Source organism: Vigna angularis, chromosome 3 (genome assembly GCF_016808095.1).
Source record: "Vigna angularis cultivar LongXiaoDou No.4 chromosome 3, ASM1680809v1, whole genome shotgun sequence".
Classification (NCBI taxonomy): domain Eukaryota; kingdom Viridiplantae; phylum Streptophyta; class Magnoliopsida; order Fabales; family Fabaceae; genus Vigna; species Vigna angularis.
Window position 1 is genome coordinate 24,706,399 of NC_068972.1, and position 21,475 is coordinate 24,727,873.

General features: G+C 37.1%; 2 protein-coding genes across 4 annotated transcripts; both read right to left on the reverse strand.

The window, feature by feature from the left end:
* Window positions 1-683: 683 nt before the first annotated feature.
* Window positions 684-4,385, reverse strand: LOC108345929 (blue-light photoreceptor PHR2). Of its 3 annotated transcripts, none has more exons than XM_017584786.2 (4): window positions 3,277-4,383; window positions 2,953-3,179; window positions 2,763-2,864; window positions 684-933 (listed from the first exon to the last, which is right to left on the reverse strand). In XM_017584786.2, the coding sequence occupies exons 1-4, from the start codon at window positions 4,219-4,221 to the stop codon at window positions 852-854; spliced, it is 1,356 nt and encodes a 451-aa protein (XP_017440275.1). In that variant the 5' UTR covers window positions 4,222-4,383; the 3' UTR covers window positions 684-851. The 3 variants fall into 3 exon arrangements, with proteins under 3 accessions (XP_017440275.1, XP_052731302.1, XP_052731301.1); XM_052875342.1 differs by lacking the exon at window positions 684-933 and adding an exon at window positions 976-1,799 and having other exon boundaries at window positions 3,277-4,385; XM_052875341.1 differs by lacking the exon at window positions 684-933 and adding an exon at window positions 1,822-2,358 and having other exon boundaries at window positions 3,277-4,385.
* A 1,734-nt stretch (window positions 4,386-6,119) lies between these two features.
* Window positions 6,120-20,217, reverse strand: LOC108345951 (gamma-tubulin complex component 4 homolog). Its single transcript, XM_052875343.1, has 16 exons — window positions 19,861-20,217; window positions 19,462-19,729; window positions 19,265-19,401; window positions 18,806-18,904; window positions 17,690-17,810; window positions 16,809-17,075; window positions 16,551-16,631; window positions 16,375-16,458; window positions 15,158-15,244; window positions 14,984-15,039; window positions 14,689-14,886; window positions 13,797-14,022; window positions 8,124-8,212; window positions 7,697-7,850; window positions 6,701-6,823; window positions 6,120-6,622 (listed from the first exon to the last, which is right to left on the reverse strand). The coding sequence occupies exons 1-16, from the start codon at window positions 20,007-20,009 to the stop codon at window positions 6,554-6,556; spliced, it is 2,208 nt and encodes a 735-aa protein (XP_052731303.1). The 5' UTR covers window positions 20,010-20,217; the 3' UTR covers window positions 6,120-6,553.
* Between the last annotated feature and the right edge of the window lie 1,258 nt (window positions 20,218-21,475).

A 21,475-nucleotide genomic window follows, 5' to 3' on the forward strand; every position in this document is an offset into this window, starting at 1 on the left:
ATTTCTTTGTTAAGGAGCTTTGATCTGGAAATGAAAATCTACTCCTATTGATTTTCTTATACCTCTTTGACATTTTCTTCCCTTTTCTGATTTACCCACTTGAATGATGTTGCATTAGTGTTGGTTATGCTTCAATCAAAGAACTGAGTTCTCCCTCGAGAGACACATTGTAAAAGACTGCTCTGTAGTGCTTGCTTCTCGTCCACGAGAACTCACTTAAGGTAGTAAGAACATATCGAAATTAAATTCCTATAATAATTGTCCTCGGATGACAATCCATCATGAAAATATTGAAGCACCCATTATTAAAAAAACAATCTTCAATTTATCTGATTCACAATCTTCCAACTTTCATCAAATTTGTTGGTATAATTTTTTTAGTCAACTGTCACTTCCTTTATTCTTGATAACTGAAATAAAAGGACAGAAAGTTCACCCTGATATTATTAAAAATATATAATTACATCCCTTTTTAAATTTAAAATTTCTCCGAAAAATATCATTATTAGGGGGAACGCCAGAGAAACAAGGATTTGGGACTCAGATCTACATTTTTAAATTTCGAATTTCTCCAAAAATATCGATACTGGGGAAGGTCGGGCATGAATTGGAACTCAACGATCTAGTCAAACGATGCCCGATGCAGACGAAATGCTACTCTAAGAAAACTAACACTTGCCATCGAAAAAATAATGTAAAGCTTCCATATTGAAATAATGTATCTGCCAGTTACAACAGAACTTCAGATGGGCAACCAAATCTTGCATATCCAGCCCCCTACTGCCACGTCTGCGTAGGGAAGCAACTCACATCCTGAAACAAACTTTCACATGTCCACTAGAACTCCTAGTTTAAGCAAAAGCACCTGCACATGCAGTAGCTGGAGCAGCTTCCACCTGTTTCTTTGCAGAACTGTATTTTTTTGTTATAAACCTGGACAAATCCAACGAGATGAAAATTTCACAAATCATACTATATGTTATTTGCCAGAAACAGTATTCATATATAATGTTTTGCCAACAAATAACACAGCAATACATGTTATTTTCAATACTATCCCTCTGTATTATAACTATTGACAAAGCAGATAATTGGAGGAACAAAAATAATTATTTCAGTAATCTCTCAAGCAGAACTTCATGATCGTTATTGGTCAAATAGGAAACCTGAATCAGAATTGTTGTGTTTTTCAAGAGCCACAAGGCCCTTACATTTCAAGGAAAGGGGGAATATATTTCCAACTTTAAACTTATAAGGCCAGCAAATCATTCAAAAACTGTAAGTGAAAGACAAATTGCTGATATCAATACTTAAAATTCAGTCACAAATACAAATCCATCATCCATGTCAGCAGCCGCAATTGAAATTGCAATGGGACAAACACCAAAAGCCTTCACATTGTAGTTACAATTGCAGGCATGGAAACTTTGTAATTACAATATTATGCAGTTCTAATTGCAATTGCAATTGCAAAAACCCTAAAAGCCTTGACATGGTTACGATTGCAGTCATAGATACCCTTTTTTAAAACCTCAATACATATACGTATTAAGGGTGTTCCGTGGTGAGCATATAGAAAATGAAAAGTTCATTCACTAGGGATTTACCACATTTAGAGCAATAGTTACAAATTGCAACTTTAAAATGTTTTAGATGAGTTGTTTGCAACTTTCCTGTGTACACTAAAAGGTTACCAATAACAGACGGTGGAACATGGCAGAAGGCCAAAATTCCGCTATCTAAACAAGCCATTGCATCCAATGGTGCTGATAAAGTGGGTCTCCCTTCAGAATTTGCCTCTGCGAAGGGGTTGGGGAAACATTAACGTTATAGCATTACGCTGTTATGGCTGCTCTGTAACGATAATTTTTAACATTGGCACTAACTCCATCCTTTTGAAAATAGTAAAAAATAAGAGTAATACTTTAAGCATGGTTATGAGTTTCGGATAGATGCTAGCCAGAGCTAACTCTGAAAACGCTATTGGGACAACCACTATTTTAAATATTATAATACAAACTAACTCACACTGCAAATAAAAATACTGCAAAAACAAGAAAAAAAAAATCCAACTATAGGTTATATACTGTGCACACAAACAATCACCATTAACCCATAGGACCCATAAGAACATAGTAATGAAATCAAAAACTCAAAGAAGGCGGTTAAATTTATAGAAAAAAAAAATAAAAATGAAAGGAATAGCAGAATGTGAGCTGGGAAGTTTAAAGGAAGAGCAGAACACAAGAAAAAATAGTCCTTTAACGTGCGAAGGAATAGAGGTTTTACGGACGCAACCTTTAATGAAATATTTTACCTTAAAGCCCAAGTCTGACGGGGTAAATGGGTTTCTGAGCCCTGTGTCACAGTAGCAGCCACAATATATGGCCGTTATTGAAAAAGCACCCAACTATTTTAATCCCATAGTGCACAAGGCTGCTCCAATTCACTATCCCCAATAGTGTGGTATTGACTACTATGATTACAATTTCTTAAATATAGAAGTTACTTATTTTTGCATTAGGAAAAGTAAAAAAGTCGCACATAATTCTCGAAAGAGACTTAATTAAAGCTAATCCCTAACATAATTCTCGAAAGAGACTTAATTAAAGCTAATCCCTAACATTTAGCTTATGAGGGATGGGGGTGGGAGGAATACTCCCAACGAGTGCTCCATTGCCATTCCCGTATATCGTATGCAAAGAAAATATGTACACTAAAGTTCCAAGCCAAGTAAAACGACGTGCACAAAGCATTGTTACCTGAAGAAGTCCCTCCATAGCAACTCAAACATCAACCAATTTGTTCCAGTTTTGGACGAGCCATTACCACCATCAGTCCGGTTCGACGATGCAGAAATGGATCTGCAGTAACACAATTCACCACTTAGTAAACACCCTATTCATACCAAAAAGAATCCCCTTAAACAGAAGAACACAAAGAACAACACACCTGCTGGCAGTCTTCTTCAGTTCTTCATACATTACACGAGGGGAGAGACATCCCATTGCCAACCACGGAGAAATCTTGCAGGAAAAGTTGGCACCATATATACTGTGTGTTCCATCCTTATACCCCTTGGGTGGCTGAGCTTCACACTCAACCGCAAATTTTTTCAGCCTCTGCAGTGCCTCAGTCTCCCCTCCTACCATAGAAGCATTAGCACCAGCCTTCCCATCCTGCGCAATACATATCATTGATGATAACAGTTAAAACCAATAAGATCATTGATGATAACAGTTGAAACCAATATGCATGAACAGCAAATAAACAAACCTGTGGCATTGTGGAAGATGGATTAAGACCAAGGTCCATCAAGGAAGGAATATCACCAATCTCAACATCTCCGCGAGAAGGCATTCCCTTAAGCTGATCCAAAGCCTCAATTGTCTTCCTAATCTCCAATTTCTGAACCCTATCCTTAAACCCTCCGTAATTGGAAGGCATATCCTCAAGCTTAAAAGGCAAATCCTCCACATGATACAACGTGCTTCCCCAGAAGTACTTTACTTCCACATTCTCCTCCTTCATCATTGCCTCCACCTTCTCCTCCGTCTTCGCCTCGTCATGAGAAACCTCCCGGTGCGCGTACACCGCGTCGGCCCCGACTTCCTTCGCCAGCTCTACCAAAACGGTCTCGGGCTTGCCAACGCGCACCACCAGATCGGAGCCGCGAGCCTGGAGATTCCGCCGCAGGTCGGCGACGGACTCGATGAGGAAGGTGGCGCGGTAGGGGCCAGTCTTATCGAAGCCGGAGGCGGACTTTCCGTAGTCGGCGGGGTCGAAGCAGTAGACGGGGAGGACAGAGAGAGATTCATTGTTGGCGGAGGCGAGACACTCGTTATCGAGGACGCGGAGGTCGTTGCGGAACCAGACCACAGAGGCACGGCGAAGCGCAGCGGAGTTGGAGGGGTCGCGGGGGCGGTTGGGCCCGAGGGATAGAGGGGCGTGGATGGGGGTGGCGGAGAGGGAGGATTTGAAGGAGGTCTTGGAAGGAGTTGGGGAAGCGGTTGAGAGAGAAAGGTGGGTTAGGGATGAAGCTTGGGTTGGAACCTTGACCTTGTTGGGTTGAGGGGTTGATGAGATCTTAGGTTGTCGAAAGGGGAAAACGGTTGGGAGAGAGAGGGATAGTGATGCCACTGCAAATGCCGGTTCTGTGGAGACTGCTGTCTTCTGTCTCTCTTCTTCTTTCTCTTTTTCCATTTGGTGACTTGAATCCATTTTGGAAGAATGACGATAACGTGAAGGTGTTTGGTTGAATGTGTGAGAGAGTGGAAGCTATGTTATGTTATGTTGTGTTGTGTTGAGGTGGCTTATCTGCTACCTACCTCTGCTTTGTTTCGTTGGTTGGTTGGTGGTGACTTCTTTCTCTCTCACCCTCTGAGGCTTGGATTTTACCATCATCATGCCTTTTCCTTTCTTTCATCTCTCAATTTTATTTTATGCACCTATATTAATTAATTAATTAATTCAATGAATAAAAGTATGTTTTAGCTTTCAAAATTGTTTTGAGTTTCTTTCTGCCTTGTTAAATTATAAATATGGTATTTGGAAGTAATTTTGTTAATGTATCATATTTAGTTTATCTCTGCATCCACCTGCTATTTGATATTTTAGTCTTTGAAGAGGATCCACCTACACCCTTCACCTAACCTCTTTCTTCTTCTTGCATTCTAACTTTCTAGATAATTTTTGTATCTAAACTTACACTTTTGAAAAATGTGCATCGTAAACTAGGTATAGAACGAAAAGATAGATAAAGAGAAAATTAAAAATGGAAGTTGCAATTAATAACATACGGAAAAAAAAATAGAAGTTTGAGTGAATTTGTATTTTCTCAGCTTGTTCAAATGAGCGTTTTCTTGCGCAAATTTAGATGTAGTTGTGGTAGGAAAGATTAAAAAACAATTTGTATCATTTTATGCAAAAGCAATTTATTTACATAAAGTTTGAGATTCATCATGATTTTCCCACACACCAACCACAAACGTGGAATCACATTCTGGTGTTCATTTTTGCGAGCTGCTATTTAGTGCGACCAAAAATTCATTAAAAAATGAAAAATAAAGGTGTATTGGATGCAGAATAAGTTAAAAAAAATTGGGCTGAACTAAAATAATAAATGGACGATAATTGGTATTTATCTTCACAATATTAGTCCAATAATTTTACTTATTATTATTTTTCACACCTATTTATTCATTTTATGTTTTTTTGCCTCTCTTAAATAATTCATTATATTTCTTTAATTTACGTCGTTGTTTTAATTTCCATTCATCTTGGATCTCATAAAATGTGTAAAACAAAAATCATTAAGTTTTTCTTTCTTTCCAACTTTTAAGCAGAATAGTTTTATATTTTTCCAAAACTTGTTTTCGTCAATTCTGTTAGCTAACAAAATATAATCAAAAGTTACATCTGCATAGCCACTGCCAGTGTTCCTCAACACTTCTTGAAGTCTCAGCAAAGTAAGTTTTTATTTAATGGAAAAGGGGGTCTAAAAGCCCTGAAAAGCAAAGGTTAAAGGGTGCTTCCTTTTTTTTTCTGCTCTCCAAACTTTCTTGTGAGCTTCTCATTCCTTTTGGATATTTTAAAAAGTTTTAGGAACGAATGCAAGGTGCCAAAAACAACTATCAATGCTTTTTGTGCATGAATCATCCGTAGGCATTGAGAATGATAATGTATGATCAATACACTATCTATGCTAATATGCCATCGAGATGCAGTGCAGCTTCGAGAGCACATTTCGTAAACCACATTCTGACACGAAGCTATATTCCGCATACAAAACAGTTTTAGCTTGTATTTTTTAAAATATAGTTATACGTTTTGATCAACCACGTTATTTTGTTTTGTTTATGGTTTGTTGAAAAAAGAACACAGCCGTTAGTCAAATTCCGGTTTGAACCGCTATTGTCTTGCCAACAAGTTTTTTTTATGATCGATAGTTTCATTCGTAAAGTGAACCATATTGGTAGTACCTGAGCGCATTAAGTATAGAGTGAGATAAATTTGAGCTTGCTAGGATCTTCCTAACAGTTGAAGTAATTCTGTCGAATGATATGCCAGACTTCATTGGCCAATTGCAAGAAGCTTGAAGGTGAAAGACATCTTGGAGCAAACAAAAACCACGCGGGATCACCTACGTTTAGCATGTAGTAATAATATTAAAAATCAATTGCATTATACACAAATACCACTGCTTACATCTACAAAATGCAACAGCCATCTCTACCAGCCACCAAATAGCACAAGCACGAACCACCTTCCAAACTGGCCGGTGCTTCCATTAAAATCAACAAAATCAGCTAGGATTGAGAACAACAACCAAACTGACCAGTTTTTACATTAAAATCAATCAAAATAAGCTAGGATCAGGAACCACATAGCAAGTGGAATACGCAATTGACTTTCAGAGGACAGTTGCATGATGGTAAAACAGCAATCGCGACTTGAATGTCAAAATTAAACTCTGCCACTCCACTGAAGCTCACATGCCAAATACGGCGAGAAGCAAGAAACTTTGCAATTGTGTGGTGGAATGATACTGATACTACTGTTGGTTTAAAGCAGGAAGTGTAGGGCGTGGCCTAACAACATTCAGAACTCCTCTTGCAGTTGACTGTTAAGGAACAAAATAACAAACAGTTAGAAATATTGATCTAAGCAGTCTGACTAAGTATGTATCCGGTTGTTTTACCTCAAAGAAGGAATTCAGATTCAATCGCAAGAGAAATCGTCTCAAAAACGGGGCTCGTTGACTTCCAGCAAGTCTGCTGCTGCGCAGTATAGTGTACAAGGAATTTGATTTCTTGTTGAATTCCTATATATGTTGTTAGATTAGAGAAAGCAAACAATAAGTAAACAATCAAAACAAACGATAGATTTCAGTAAAGGATGGAGATCTAATACAAAATATAGAGATGAAACCAGTTATTTGGAAAGGCCCAATCAACTGAAACAGGGAGGAAAAGAGGATGATCTTATTCTTTACAAACAGATTGCATTTTAAATACAAACCCGCCTCAGCAATTTATCCCCAGGTAGAGTAAATTTCTATGAATAAGTCTGAAGTGAAGAGAGAAAATTCAATTTTTGACAGTATAAGATAGAGAATAAATGACAAATGAGGTAGAACTTCAGATATTTGAGGGGAAATAGAAGGTCTCAAGCGAACATTCCCATATAAATTTTTGTCACCTTCCATTAAAAAAGGTAGTTTGTGAACAGAACCTAAAGAAGCAACTATATTGTACTTTGCATAACTACTACTAGACAAGTTCAAGAGCAGATAAATAATATTGTCTAGAAGTCCATTCTGAAGTTCCTCAAATCCAATTTAGCCTGTCTTATGGTAGACCTAAAAGGTACAGCTAAAGAATTCACATATTTATCATCATAACATTTACCCTCATCATTGATTATTAAATCATCATGAATTATATGGAGAAACAAGAGTATATTTCTGCTATACAAAATATATCATAATATTACAGCCTGAATAAGGCATTTACACGACAGATTGAATAAGATAGATGATAATAAATTAGTATCTTTTTTTCTCTTAATTAAAAATGCTCAATTAATTGAGCCTACTATACGTTTAATATATAACACTGTATGATGGCAATAATGGCTTTATTGAGATTTATTCCTGTACAATTATTTGGTAAACAAAACCAGCAATGCATATCACCTCGGCTATATGTTCCAGTTCAGAAGTATTTGAACAGTTATCTTGGTTCTCAATATTCCAGCAAAATTGCAAGCAAAGCTTCATGATACTATCCAGTATCCTCGACACAGAACCAATATCCAAGAAAGTTTGTGAAATCAAGGCTGACAGATACCTGTTGGAGACATAAAAGTCAAATAGCCACCAGAAGGAATAAAACAAAGCACAGGAGCGGAGTGAAACTAAAGTTATCTTTGACCATAAAAAGTAAAAGATGATCCCTATATGTGAGCAATAGTATAAAAGTTGCCCTACTGAGTCAATGGTCACAAAGAACTGTATTTAATATGAATAACCACGATCGTGCTGGTTTTCAGAGTATGCATGTTGAAATAGCTCAGCAAGCAAGACTGTAAACACTAAAAGCATGCAATACAAAAATTATTACTCTTGATGAAAGCCCACAAGTTCTGTAAAATCATGAGACTCTTGAATATGAGATTGCAAAATATTCCATTGAGACTCTATCACATCAACCTGCAAAAAGAGAGCACAATTTTAAATGTGAAACAGACTTTAATTTGTTGTAAAAAGGTACAGTACACACGAGAAAATTGTAATAAGGATACCATCAGCGTGCTTCTTTCGCTAAAACCAGACACAAATTGAATTTTTTTTGCTAATAGTTAATAACTTTCATTTAGTACCTATTTGGCAGCTAGAATTTTGAACATGAAATTGAATACTTGAACTAAAATTGAGGCCTGCAAATTCTAATTTTAACAATTGCACCTTCTTAAAATTAGAATCATAGTCTTATATGGTAATTTCATGGAATCACAAAAATAACCAGCCCAGTCCATTCCTAATTCTTAACTGGGCCTAAAAGATTACTGTAGAAAATAAGACTGATTTATTATTCTCAATCATAAAAAATACATTCTGATACTTTCTATTTGTAATAATCTAATTCTCTTAAAAAGGGAAATAGGAAAACTAGGAAAATAAAATAAAGATTATATATCTATTTCCTCTAATTAGGAAGATTCTAAAGATATTATCTCAAATTACAACACTCCCCCTCAAGCTGAATCATACAAAATTGTATGAACCAAGCTTGGAATAGTCAAACTCAATTGTAGAGAACGTCAATAAACCAAATTGGACAGCAATGGACGAGGGCGAACTAGCACCATGAAACTTCAACTTGGACAACAATGGACGAGGGCGAACTAACACCATGATACTTCAACTTGGACAGCAATGGACGAGGGAGATTTCCATCAAAAATGGATGATGACTTGCTGCAGCAATCAGCAACAAACTACAAGAACAAATGAAGGGCCTCCAGTGGCGAACAGCAACAAAACTTCAAGAACATGATTTCCATGAGTAACATATGGGAGGCCTTCAAAGGCTAACAACCACAAACCTATAGGGACTTAACTACCCTAAACAGCAACAAACCTTCAGGGACTTAACTGTCCTAAACAGCAACAGACCTGCAAGGATTACACTACCCTGCAACGGCACTAAAAGGCTAACAGCCACAAACCTGTAGGGACTTTAACCACCCTGAACAACAACAAACCTTAAGGGACTTAACTGCCCTAACAACAACGAACCTTTAGGGACTTAACTGCCCTGAACAGCAACAAACCTGCAGGAACTGAACTGTCTGCAGTGGCTAACAGCAACAAACCCATAGGGACTTAACCACCTTACAGCGGCTGAAACAGCAACAAACCTTCAGGGACTAACTACCCTGCGGCGGCTGAAACTTTTCTTCCCCTCACGACTGATCGGCATATGCACGTCAATGACAGAACGTGAAAGGTGGAAGAACTGGTGAGACCTGATCCATACGAGGGACAAATCTGAATCCCATAACTTCGAAAGAGTCAATTCAGCGGACGGTCTCAAAGAATAACTCTAAGTGAGCTGTTATAACAAAGCATTGACGGTGAAGAGAGCCTTTCACATTAGTGATGGTAGAAACCAAAAAAACACCAAATATCGAAGACACTTTGGAGGTCATAAGTTCTCTATTGGACTACTCCCAAATGGTGATACTTACACTATATCACAAAAGTACGGGCTAAACTCTTGCCCAAGAAGAAAGTTCTCGGCAAGGGCTGAAAAATATTTCCCCTCACGGCAAACAGCGGAAACTCTTGATCAAAGAAAATGCGGCAGCTTATTGAGGCGGCAGCGACAAATTGCAGAGGTTGCAACAACTGACTACGGTGACGGCGACTGACTGCGCCGACGGCTGATTGCCCCTACACCAACTGTGGTAGCAGCGAAACGAAGCACTATTACTTGAGAAATAGAAACGAAGTGAGAACCCATTGGTGATAGGAGGAGGAAAGGTCCTGGTCATTTGGTGGAGGCATAAACCAAAACGCACGCACCAAACCAGAACAAAGAAACGAAAGGGAGGTCCGGCGATGCAGAAGCGTGCAACAAGTGACGACAGCGCCGGCGACGGCAGAGGCAGCGGCCTTCTTCTGAGCAGCCTTCTTCTTGCTAGCGTCCGACACCATCCTTAATCGCTAATCGAAGACGAATTAAGAGGATCGGAAAGGAGAGACGAAAATTGATCTGAAATACGACCTAGGGTTTCGCAGAACAAAGAGAAATAAAAACCGAACCCGAGAGTTTGCGTTTTTGAAGGAAGTAGTTGTGGAGACAATGAAGATGACAACAATGGCTGCTATGGAGGGTCAGAACAGAGAGGAGGAGGTCCGGCGAGTCGACCAGAAGCGGCGCGGTGTGATTCCAACACCGGGACAGCGGCGCGTGACAAACACGCACCCAAGACCAGCTGAAGAAAGGCGGCACGTGGAGGCGCGTTGAGAGGAGTCTGGTTTTGACTCCGGCGGGGTTGACCGTCGCTCGAGGAGACGATCCAGATCCGCTGGTCACCAATTGAAACTGTGACGGTGGCCGGCGGCAGATGGTGGCCGGCGGCGGATGGAGGACGACAGTGGTGCACAACGTAATTATCAATAAAAGCAATGGCCTTTCGTGGTTCCCTGAAGAAGAGACTTTCGGTCTTTGATTGGCACCCAATGAGAATGCCAAAAAAGATTGGGCATCACTTAAAATACCCATTCTAAGATAAATTATGAGATAAATTCTGGAAGTATAGCATATAGTTAGGTCAGATTAAAATCTGGAAGTATAGCTTATAGCTAGGTCAGATTTTAACTGGAAGTATAGCTTATAGCTAGGCCAGATTATGGAAGCACAACACAACTTTGTGTAGCTGTTATTAGAAAAAAAAAAAAAAAACAAATGTATTTGGTAATATTGGAGAAAGGCCAGAATTCTAAGGCAGAACTTGACTAGGGCAATTGGAGCCCATTAAAAACATATGTTAAAGAAGAGACCTTTAGGGGACTGCCGGCGGCCATGGCGGCCGACCGCCGACAGACAGCAAAGACAGCGGAAGCGGATCAGACAAGCTCTGATACCATGTAGAAAATAAGACTGATTTATTATTCTCAATCATAAAAAATACATGATACTTTCTATTTGTAATAATCTAATTCTCTTAAAAAGGAAAATAGAGAAACTAGGAAAGTAAAGGGAAATAGGGAAACTAACAAAGTAAAATAAAATAAAGATTATATATCTATTTCCTCTAATTAGGAAGATTCTAAAGATATTATCTCAAATTACAACAATTACCAATTCCACTTCTAAGAATTAAAATTGTGCTCAACACAAACAAAAAGACATTTCTCTATTATAATCAAATTGCAAGGTAAGAACTCAAGTCTCACATCAAAAGTAAGGGATTTATAAGGCCTTAGGCTCTCTTACTACTATAGCTAGATTGGCTTGCTTTTGTGGCGTGGTTCTCCCTAAGTTTTTATGAATTTATATCAAAGCTTTTCACTGTCTCTCAACCGCAAACAAGTGGTGACACGGCAGTGTGGTCTTTGTACAAGGGTAGCAAAGGGATAGTACATAGTCAACTCTTGTGGAACAAGGGAACAAAGCTTAATGGGATTTTAGGATCGAATTGCAAGGTACAAGACTTGAGTATGGAATTCTAGAGTGGAATCTACAAGATCTTGGAATCTCCAACTATGATGTCTAGCCTAGCTAAGCTTTTGGGGTGTAGTAGTACTCCCCAAGATTCATAAAAGTGTCTCATGCTTCTTCACAGATCCCAACAAGTTTGGACAAGATATAAATCTCCTATTTTATAATTATTGTTAGAAGTGGACTTTAAGCCTAACTCAACCCCACAAAACCGGCTTGTAGAGTGAGGTTTGCACCCACTTATAAACTAAGAATTGGCCTTATCTCTAGTCGATGTGGGACTTCCAACACCCCCCTTCACGCCGAGGTATAGACATCTCGTGCGTGATAGTAGAAATTGGGTGGTCCGATAACGGCCCGATAGCAGGTGGAATAGAAGAATAGAATGCCCACTTAGAACTCGCTAGGATAAGCTCTAACCATGGCTCTGATACCATGTTAGAAGTGGACTTTAAGCCTAACTCAACCCCACAAAACCGGCTTGTAGAGTGAGGTTTGCACCCACTTATAAACTAAGAATTGGTCTTATCTCTAGTCGATGTGGGACTTCCAACAATTATAAACTAGCTTCTCTGTGTTTGTTGGACAATGGACATTTTGGCTATGTTACATTTGACAGTATTTGTTAGGGTACAAGGTATATGAGAGAAGAAGGTATAGGAGAGAAGGAGAAGGGCACCGAATGGTGGGGAACGACCAGGCCGAACGGTGGAAGGCTGGGAGCGATCAGGCCGGACGGGGGACAACGAGGAGCGAGCTGGCCGAACGGTGGAAGGCAGGGAGCGATCAGGCCGAAAGGTGGACAACAGGGAGCGAGCAGGCCGAACGGTGAACAATGGGGAGCGACCAGGCCGAAAGGGGGGAAGCAGAGAAAGGTCAAGCCGAAAGGTGGTAGTCTGTGGGGAGTCGAGTCGAACGACGAAAGATGGTGAGAGCTCGAGCCGAGCGGTGGGAAGCAGTGAAGGACCTGAGCCGAACGGTTGAAGAATTACCATCCTAACTGTCGCAGCGGTTAGGATGGGCGGGAACTAATTACAGTAAAAGGGAGCCACATTCGAGGAGAATATCCAGTATAAGTTAATTAGAGTAAATAAATATATATTCCAGGGAAATATTTAATATAAGATATTTATAATTAAGGATATATGTCAGGGAAATATAGGGGGATATTTATATTAAATATAGGGATATTTATATTAAATGCAGATATATTCTAGGAAATATTTACTATGAGATGAGCGGGAAATAATTAGTATAAATAAAGCTAGAGGCTATTGTTAGGGTTATGCTTTTGATTATTGAGTTTTGTTGACAGACAGTTATGCGTCCTGTGAGGGAGGTTATGCTCCCAAATAATTGAAGGAGGTTATGGTCCCAATTATTGTTTACTTTTGTTTATTCAGATATTTCTATCAATAAAAAAGTTCATTCAGTTGCCGTTCTTTCGATTTACTGTGAGAGTTGAGGGTTATCTTTCTACCTACTTTCGTGGTTAGTTACATCTCTTACTCGGATACCTAACAGTATTTTCCTAATTGACTGTGAATGCTTTGTAATACAGGTTTTTACATGTTCAGATGACTTTTTGTTAGTATATTCAGCATATTGTGCCCGAGTGCATGAATAAAAAAAAATATAGCAGTGCTGAACTAGTTTATCAATCCCACAATTACTTCAAAGTTCAAATAATATTTGTAGTAGCCATAGAACAAATTTGTTAGGGATTCTGAAAGGAATTCCTAACCAGCTCTCTCTCTAACTCAAACACCACAATCAAGAATAGGAGAAGAAAGAATAGTATGAATGGTATTCACAACAATGAATCAAGAATACAATGTATCTTAGGAGCTTAACCTCCTCCACCTGGTGCTAAGACCGGTCTACACATACAAACTACTCAACTACTTTATTGAAACACTAAGGGTCCTAATATATAGGCCCTTTTCCCGCCCCCTCACTTAACTGATTAGCAGTTAAGTAGTTAAGTGTTATGTTTCTTCCTCCTCTCATAGACTCTCCATGTCCTAACAAAATTTAACATCAAAGATAAGATGTGAACGACAACCTGAATATAAAACTGGAGATTTCTGATCAAGAATGCCATGTGTTCTCTAACACGCCACATTGGTCGAAATCTCTGTTGTTTCTGCTGTGTTTCTGAGCTCTTCTCTTGATCATTTCGGTGTTTGGCAAAATCACTATGATATTGGTGCATTACAGATGCCCACAGTTTCTCCAACTCCATTTGTGTTCTTTTGAGCCGGAGTAGGTATTGGAATATTCTAATGTACCTGTAAAAAGTATTAATTGTGCAGAAAATTTACTGAACTATAACTAACATAATAAGTTTATTTAAGATATATAGGCCTATTTGAATAAAGTTCTCCTTAAGTACTTCTGAAAGAAAAAAAATATAAAGCTAAAATTAACCAGTTTCTCCATTAGTTGAAGTTAACTCATGCACTTCAACTTTTACTAATGCTCTCATGTAGCTTCTCTACAATATGATGTGCATGAGTTTATTTTAACTCCACACAAGGCCATAATATCAAAGCATTGTTTTCGTATGAGAGGGAGGGACAAATCCTGATAAAGTGATTATTGAATATTAAAAGTCAAGATTTAAACACAAAGTCATGTGACTTTTATAAGCACTTTTTTCAGTCTGGACCACTTAAGCGAGAGTGTCCAATGGTCCTCATGTCTAAACTAAATCAGTGGTCTCACACGATATATCCCCTATATATAAATAATATGTATATCTCTTAAACCAGTGGCCCCTATTATAATGTAATATTTGCACATCCTGCACACTTGGTATATGAAGAAGCCATGACACATTTTAAGAAGTTTTATACCGTAAAGGGCTTCCAGTTAGAAGAACTAGTATAGCTAAAATTAATAGCAAGACAAAAGAATCAGCCCTTGGTCGCAGGACATTAGCAGTGGTAACTTACTTAGACATGACTTCTTGAGTAAAGAACAAATGTAAAGGCCAATCAACAGAATACCCAAGTGCAATACCATCCCAACCATCTACTGACACTTCTGACAAAGCATTTGAAAGTGAAGCACCAGTGCCACCATCCACAGAAGAGGTTGGCTTTGGTAAATCTATTAGTGAAGGTTTAACTGTGATTCCAAAAGAAGGCATCCTAAAGGAGGAAGAGAAGATATTAGTGCCCGATGTTTGTAACAGCTCAGCATGAAGCTAGAAAAAAGGAAGGAAAAATAACAAATATGGATTCTAACCGCAGGGACACTTTAGAGAAATATTTGTCTTCTTCACCAATAGTTTTTAATGCAGCCTGCATTTCAAAGGAGTAGCAATTAAGCTTCGTGAATCTAAGAATATGAACATGTTGATGTAACTAACTGGTGAATGGCATGAAGCCAAAAAAATATTCATATCATAAGTAAACAGACCAGCTGAAATGGGACCGTAAGATCAGCTTCAGCTGTTGACTGGCGTGGCGGCAGTCGCATTAACTGACGACTTTCCTCAAGGAAACACTTGCATAGAAAATAATGAGTAGATCAAAGATGTCAGTATAATTTCATTAAAGTTAAAATTTCAAGACAAACTGAAGTTTGAACTTCAGTGAGTAATTGATGCATATCCAAGGCACGGGATACAAATGAGACACTTCCCAACGCTAATTTTCTAGCTTAAGTTTAAACCAATTTGCAACATCTTATTTGTAACTGAATTATTTAGTAGTTCAGAAATCAAACCAATATACAGATTGAAAGAATTATTTTACCATTCACAAAATAGATAATTCCAAAATGAAAAACAATGCAGATGTTGGACAGCCACAAATGACAGGGAGAAACTCACCTACCTACCGAAATATATCAACTACAAATTAGTCAAGCAACTATCAAAATTCAAAAATAATCAGTGATCTACCATAAATTTCTCTTAACATTGCTGATTAAACATAATGTCATATAAATTGGCCATGGAGACAAGCGCACACACAATGATTATGAAAAAACCAATATATGACCAGTTTATTAAAGATTTGAAAAGAAGTGATTCTGATATACAATAATTTAGCAATTAAAAGGCTGAAATCAATTTATGCTTGTCTACAATAAAAAATCATTTTTGAAAAAAATAAATAATTGATCTTATGAGAAGTTATTTTAAATAACTTCTGATTTCAATAAAAAAAAATTATTATTTGTAACTAACTCAAACCAAAAAAAGTGATTATCTTTTTAAAATAAATGTGCCCATAATCAATTTCAAGGGTTAAAACGCAGAAAAGGAGAAAACATATCATTGACATCACTACTCGATGGATGGATAGTTATCAAAAGTTCAAAACTCCTATTCCCCCTGATATGTGCAAAGGGTCATGGGATATATGTTGGGTCTGTGGGCCAAGTTCAACCCAACAGAGTCCATGTCCAATGGTTTAAATAGGAAAGATGCCCATCAGATGTAGGGTGTTGTGAGCTCAGAGTTGGCATGGTGATAAGGTAAGCAGTCTTGATCATATCACCTCCCTGCCCCAACCTCAACTTTTCATTGCATAAACAGTTTTTTTCTAACACAACAAAAACAAAATTCTCATGTTGACACACTGACTCCCTTTCAAAATGCTAGGATTAGATAATATTTCTAGCTTTACCTGGAAGAAATCTCCTTTTGCCAATAGAAAATAGTCTTTTAATGCCTTCAAGTGGCCATTCAAGTCAGCACGTACAACCACAAGCTGCAGAAATGAATGGAATAGAAATTGAAGGCTCCGAACAGAAATGGTTCAAAAATTAATAAATACATGAACAGAAGATTTATGTTAAGCACCTGCCAGAGATGACTGGCTGCAATAGTCTGAACAGAGTCCACAGCACATTCAAATGATCTTTTATGAAATTCAGATGATTCCTGTGAAAAGTCAATAACGAGTTTGTCTAAAATGTCAATAGTAAAGAATGATTAATTAGTCAGTTAGTTAGAATGAAGAACTATGACACATAAAAGGCTGCCAACAATCCAACTATTTAATAAAACAGCTTTGGAAAATCAGCATATGAGATTGAGTTAAATGCAGGACATGAAAACCTTTAGGTTCAGAAGCATTGCTTCAATCTTATCTGCCTCAGATTGTGGAAGCAAATCATCTCCTATTCCCATATTAATTGCAGGTTCCCTATGAAAATGAAAACGCCCCGCTAATCCATGTATCTTCTGAAAACTTTTAGGCATTTGAGGATGCACAGCATCCCCAGACTGGAAGGAGGGACTTGGATTTCGTAGAACCCTAACAGCTTTTCCAGCAAAAAGAATTGATTCAGCAACACGCATAGGTATATATTCTGGCAGCATATCCTGCAAAACAAAATGTATAAATAGTAAAATTTGTATACAACAACCATTAGTAACCTGTCAATATAAAGTTAGGGACAATTAGAACTCCTGAACTGAACTGGACAAAAATTAAAGAATGAAACATGGAATCCATTGATATATAAAAGTGAGCTTACAAACACTAAGCAATATTCATGAAAAAAAATTACGTTTATTTGAAGGAATATTGCATACCAATGAATGACATTCCCAAGAATACTATAACAAAAAATGCTATTCCTGAGTACATTAAAAAATATGTTGGGTTAGATTTTAATATTCCTGGGAATATCTTTTAAAATTCAAAATCATTAAGAGTAGAAACAGAAGCTATAATTGGGTTAGAAAACAATTTTCCAAATTCCAATGGAAATATTACTTTCCCAACCATAGTATAGGAACAAAAATGAAGAAAACACAAGGTATTACTACTTTCCAGGTCTGAAACAGGACATAGGAAAACTCTTTTATGGATTATAACAAACATGGAAATATTACATTCCAAAGTTCACATTCTCAGCAATAAATTCTTAAAAATTGAAACAAACACACTCAAAAGAAATAGCCATGACATGACCAGAATTAGCTAACAATACCAAAGAAATATGAAAGCCCAAGTGCCAATCAGACAATGATGCATCATCGGTTGACATGCGTGCCAACTTTTCCGAGATGTCTGGATGAGATGAGTTGCTTCCTACATCTCTATCTTCTTGCCTGAAAAGCAAATGAATGAGGTCAAATACATAATTACAAAGGAATCGTAAATAAGAGTTCTCTAAACCTAAGAAACCAGAAATTATCAATACCACCAAATTAATCACAAAGTTTAAAAGTGAAGAAGATGAACTAATATCCAGATAAATTAGTTTTCATGTACCAAACACATCATATATTTTACTAGCATAGTTTTCTTCTTGTTTGGAAGGGAGAAATCAGAGGTGATAAAGCCTTTCAGCTTTTGATGATTTTGGTGATGGGTTGTCTCAGGTATACAATATAATGGATAATGTTGAATTATGGGGCTTTTCAGTGTGGAGACAGTAAAAATAAAAGAAAAAAAATTAATATGAAACTGATATTCACCAGGTATGATGTGATGTTCCATAATGTTATGATATGATCATAAAAAGTAGAGTACTAACCCTTTATCTATACTAATCAGACTCCAACTAACAGGAGACCAATCATAAGATGATACAATATGGCAACTAATCCTAAAAGTTAGTGAGAAAATAGGTTAATCCTAAAGGATAATCCAATATATTATAAGATATGATCAAGATGATATAAGATGTTTCCATACATTATAACATATGAAACAAATAAGTATTATTTAGTCAATATCCAGTCATGGTGACAATAGCATATAACAGAAACTATTGAAACATAGCAGAGGCTACAATCGTTTATATAAATTATGACAATGCTTGATAATAATGTTAATAATAATAATAATAAAATAGTAATAATTACTATTATCAATACTTATAACCAATTTAATAGTGTGATACATCAATCATGGAAATAAAATATTTTCAACAACGGCCTTCAAAAAGTCTGGATGTCGTGGATAATTAACAAAATAGATCTTACTCTCAACACCATTTTTGCAATATAACACCACCAGATCAGTCTACCCCTATAATTGTTTTGAGACACAGTTACATGCATATCAACCGTAGACATACTAAAAATTAATACCGAGTTACCTCCTAATGAAAAATTCTCCATGCTGGTCTTGAAGAATCCCATAGACCATCCACGATGCAAGCTGGTTATACATGACCTGGTGTCCATGCCAAAGAAGCCTAAGCTTTGGACAAGAATAGCCGAAAAAAGTTAATAAGAATTAATCACGGGTGTAAGCAGAAGACTGACGCGATGTTTTAAGGATGAGAAAAAACAAATTAGTCCCAAATAATATCCACCATTAACCTACCCAACAAGTATTTTTACTTCACACCTATGTTTTTTATACTACATTAAAGATTTGTAGTGACTAACAGAAATAAAACATTCATGACTTAACAATTAAAAACCCAAGATGTTTTTGGACTACTAGTCTAATACAGACAACAAAATTTAGAGGCTAATAATCACATAGTTGGAATGACATAACCTGCATCTTAACACTACCTAGAATACTATGCAACAAAAGAATTGCATACCTTTGCATGCAAGTCTGTAACTCAGGCACTCCACAATGGCATCTTTTATGCAGAAGATTAAGAAGTTGACCTCCACGAATATCATCACGTTCAATCTCCAGGATCAGTTCGTACAGAGGAGGCAAAAGGCAAAAAAACTGGAAAAGAAATCAAATCAATGTCTAAATAAACTGAAAAGAGAAAACAGAAAAAATTACCTTGTTAAGGCCCTGAGTAACTGTCGCCAAGATAGGCATGGTTTCGGACAATAACTTCTGTTCAATATGCAGAACCGCAGACCTATAAACTGAGAGCACTTCAACAATGCCATTGGCTAGGGCCCTACGATACACACTTTCCTTCTCCTTTTTCTCCAAAGGGTTCGTATTCGCAGACCTTATCCAACTTAAGTTCCTGCACTTGGCTGAAAACCGCTCCATCTCCCTATAATAAAACCCCAACACGATGATCCTCTCAATAAGTTCTCTGCACCCAACACAATCCATTAGAAAGTTTCAATTTTCAGCGTACCCATAAAAAATTACCCTCCAAAGTAAAAGAATTGTACTCTGGGATTTAGAAAAAAGAACGAATAAATTAAAAGATGGAGTTAGAACCTGTCACTTGGGTCGATAAAAGAGATGTCGGGAGCGAGCTTGAAAGTGCATTCATCGGAGATGGGGGCTTCGGCGGTGAGGTGGTCCCGCCGGTCGACGATTAAGTCTCCGGTGTAGCCCAGTAACGCTAGCAAAAGCTCATGCAACATTGTTGTCTCTTGAGAATTTAACCTATTGCTTGCGGAGAAAATACATGAGTTGAGGAAATTGGAACTTTTGGAGAACAAGGGTTAGATTGGATCAGAGTGATTTGAAAATCTGTTTTAAGTGTGAAGCAAGTTCAAAGCGAAAGTTCAAAAAGCATTGAGCAGCCTGAGGACTATTTTTCCTGTTAAGCCACTCCCATAACACTACCGCTGGTAGCTTTACTGTATCTTTTAAAACACAAACAAAAATATCATAAAATTTTCTGATTAATGTATCCAGTATAAGATTTTAATTTTTGCTTTTCTTTAACTAAACATGTGGATTTTAGTTTGGTTTACTTTGGAAATAAAAAACTTTATTTGCTAATTCTCTAAAAGGTATTTTAAATAATAGTAAAAAAATAAAAAATTACAATTTTTGGAATAATTCCTTATTTAAGGAGTTGTTAAAATAATGAGACTGAGTATTTTAATTTTAAAATAATTCAATAATATAAATAGAATTTCATAAATTTGTCTTATTATTTAAAATAATCATTATCTCTCTAAAATTCGTTTTTTGAGATTCTTTTTCTTTTCTCTAAGATTTATGACTCCTAACTCATTTATTTGACAATCAGGAAGCGTCTAGAATATCACGGCAGTGAACTTTTCAATCCTAACTGATCAATTTTCATTTTAGAACAAGTAAGTTTCTGCTCTTTTTTTCTTAATTCGTAGTTTAAGACGCATGCGACCAGACTTTTCTCGCATGTGTCGTCTACTTCTCTTTTCTAGCTCTTCATCGATCAGAGGTTCTAAGGACTTGCTCTGATAATGTTTTTGTGGTTTCTAAGCTTTTCTAGAGTTCCTTAAGCTCGAAGCAAAGATAATGCACTGCATAAAGGGAGGTAGCATTCCTGTTAAGGTAATGAAAGCTAGTATTTTCTTTAATGGATATTTGACAGTGTGTGAGATTAATGCATGTTGATTGTTATGCTTAAATTGAATATTCTTAGTATTTTGAATGAATTAACTTGGTTGAAAGATATTTGTGTAATTTGATGATTTGTTTGGACTTGGTAATTTGTCATGAATTTTGTGTTGTGAAGTTGGTGGTGTCAAGTTGAGTGAAATGTTTAAGAGAAATGAGTTAGTAGAGTTATAGGTCATTCTTAGTTAAAAATGGAGGTTTTGATAGGTGAGTGTTAAAAGTAAGGGTCTAAGGGGAGGGACTGTAATATAGAACATGTTGTAGGGTTATTTGAAACTTTTTGGCACCTTGAGTTAATAGAAATTTGATATAGAAATAGGTATGAGTCAATGAAGTGGTTTAGAAAGGTTTTAGGTTCAATTTTAGAGGTTTTGGCTAGTGAGATTCTAAATTAGTAGGTTTGGGCTGAAGTAAATGGTTTGGGGTCTATAGTTGGATCATTTCTGACTGGTTTAGACTCCTAGGTTGTTAACTTAGTGATTAAAAAATGTAGAAG

Bases quoted from the DNA above. Each gene is read 5' to 3' on its own strand.
- LOC108345929 (XM_017584786.2), bottom strand. From the start codon at position 4,221: ATGGATTCAAGTCACCAAATGGAAAAAGAGAAAGAAGAAGAGAGACAG. The intron at 3,180-3,276 runs GTTTGTTTATTT...TGTATTGCGCAG, and splicing joins CATCTTCCACAATGCCACAG to GATGGGAAGGCTGGTGCTAA. The intron at 934-2,762 runs GTAACAATGCTT...GGATTTGTCCAG, and splicing joins CTATGGAGGGACTTCTTCAG to GTTTATAACAAAAAAATACA.
- LOC108345951 (XM_052875343.1), bottom strand. From the start codon at position 20,009: ATGTTGCATGAGCTTTTGCTAGCGTTACTGGGCTACACCGGAGACTTA. The intron at 16,632-16,808 runs GTTTTCATGTCC...GACTTTTCACAG, and splicing joins CAATGCTTCTGAACCTAAAG to GAATCATCTGAATTTCATAA. The intron at 8,213-13,796 runs GTTGTCGTTCAC...CTCTTTTTGCAG, and splicing joins ATCTCCAGTTTTATATTCAG to GTTGATGTGATAGAGTCTCA.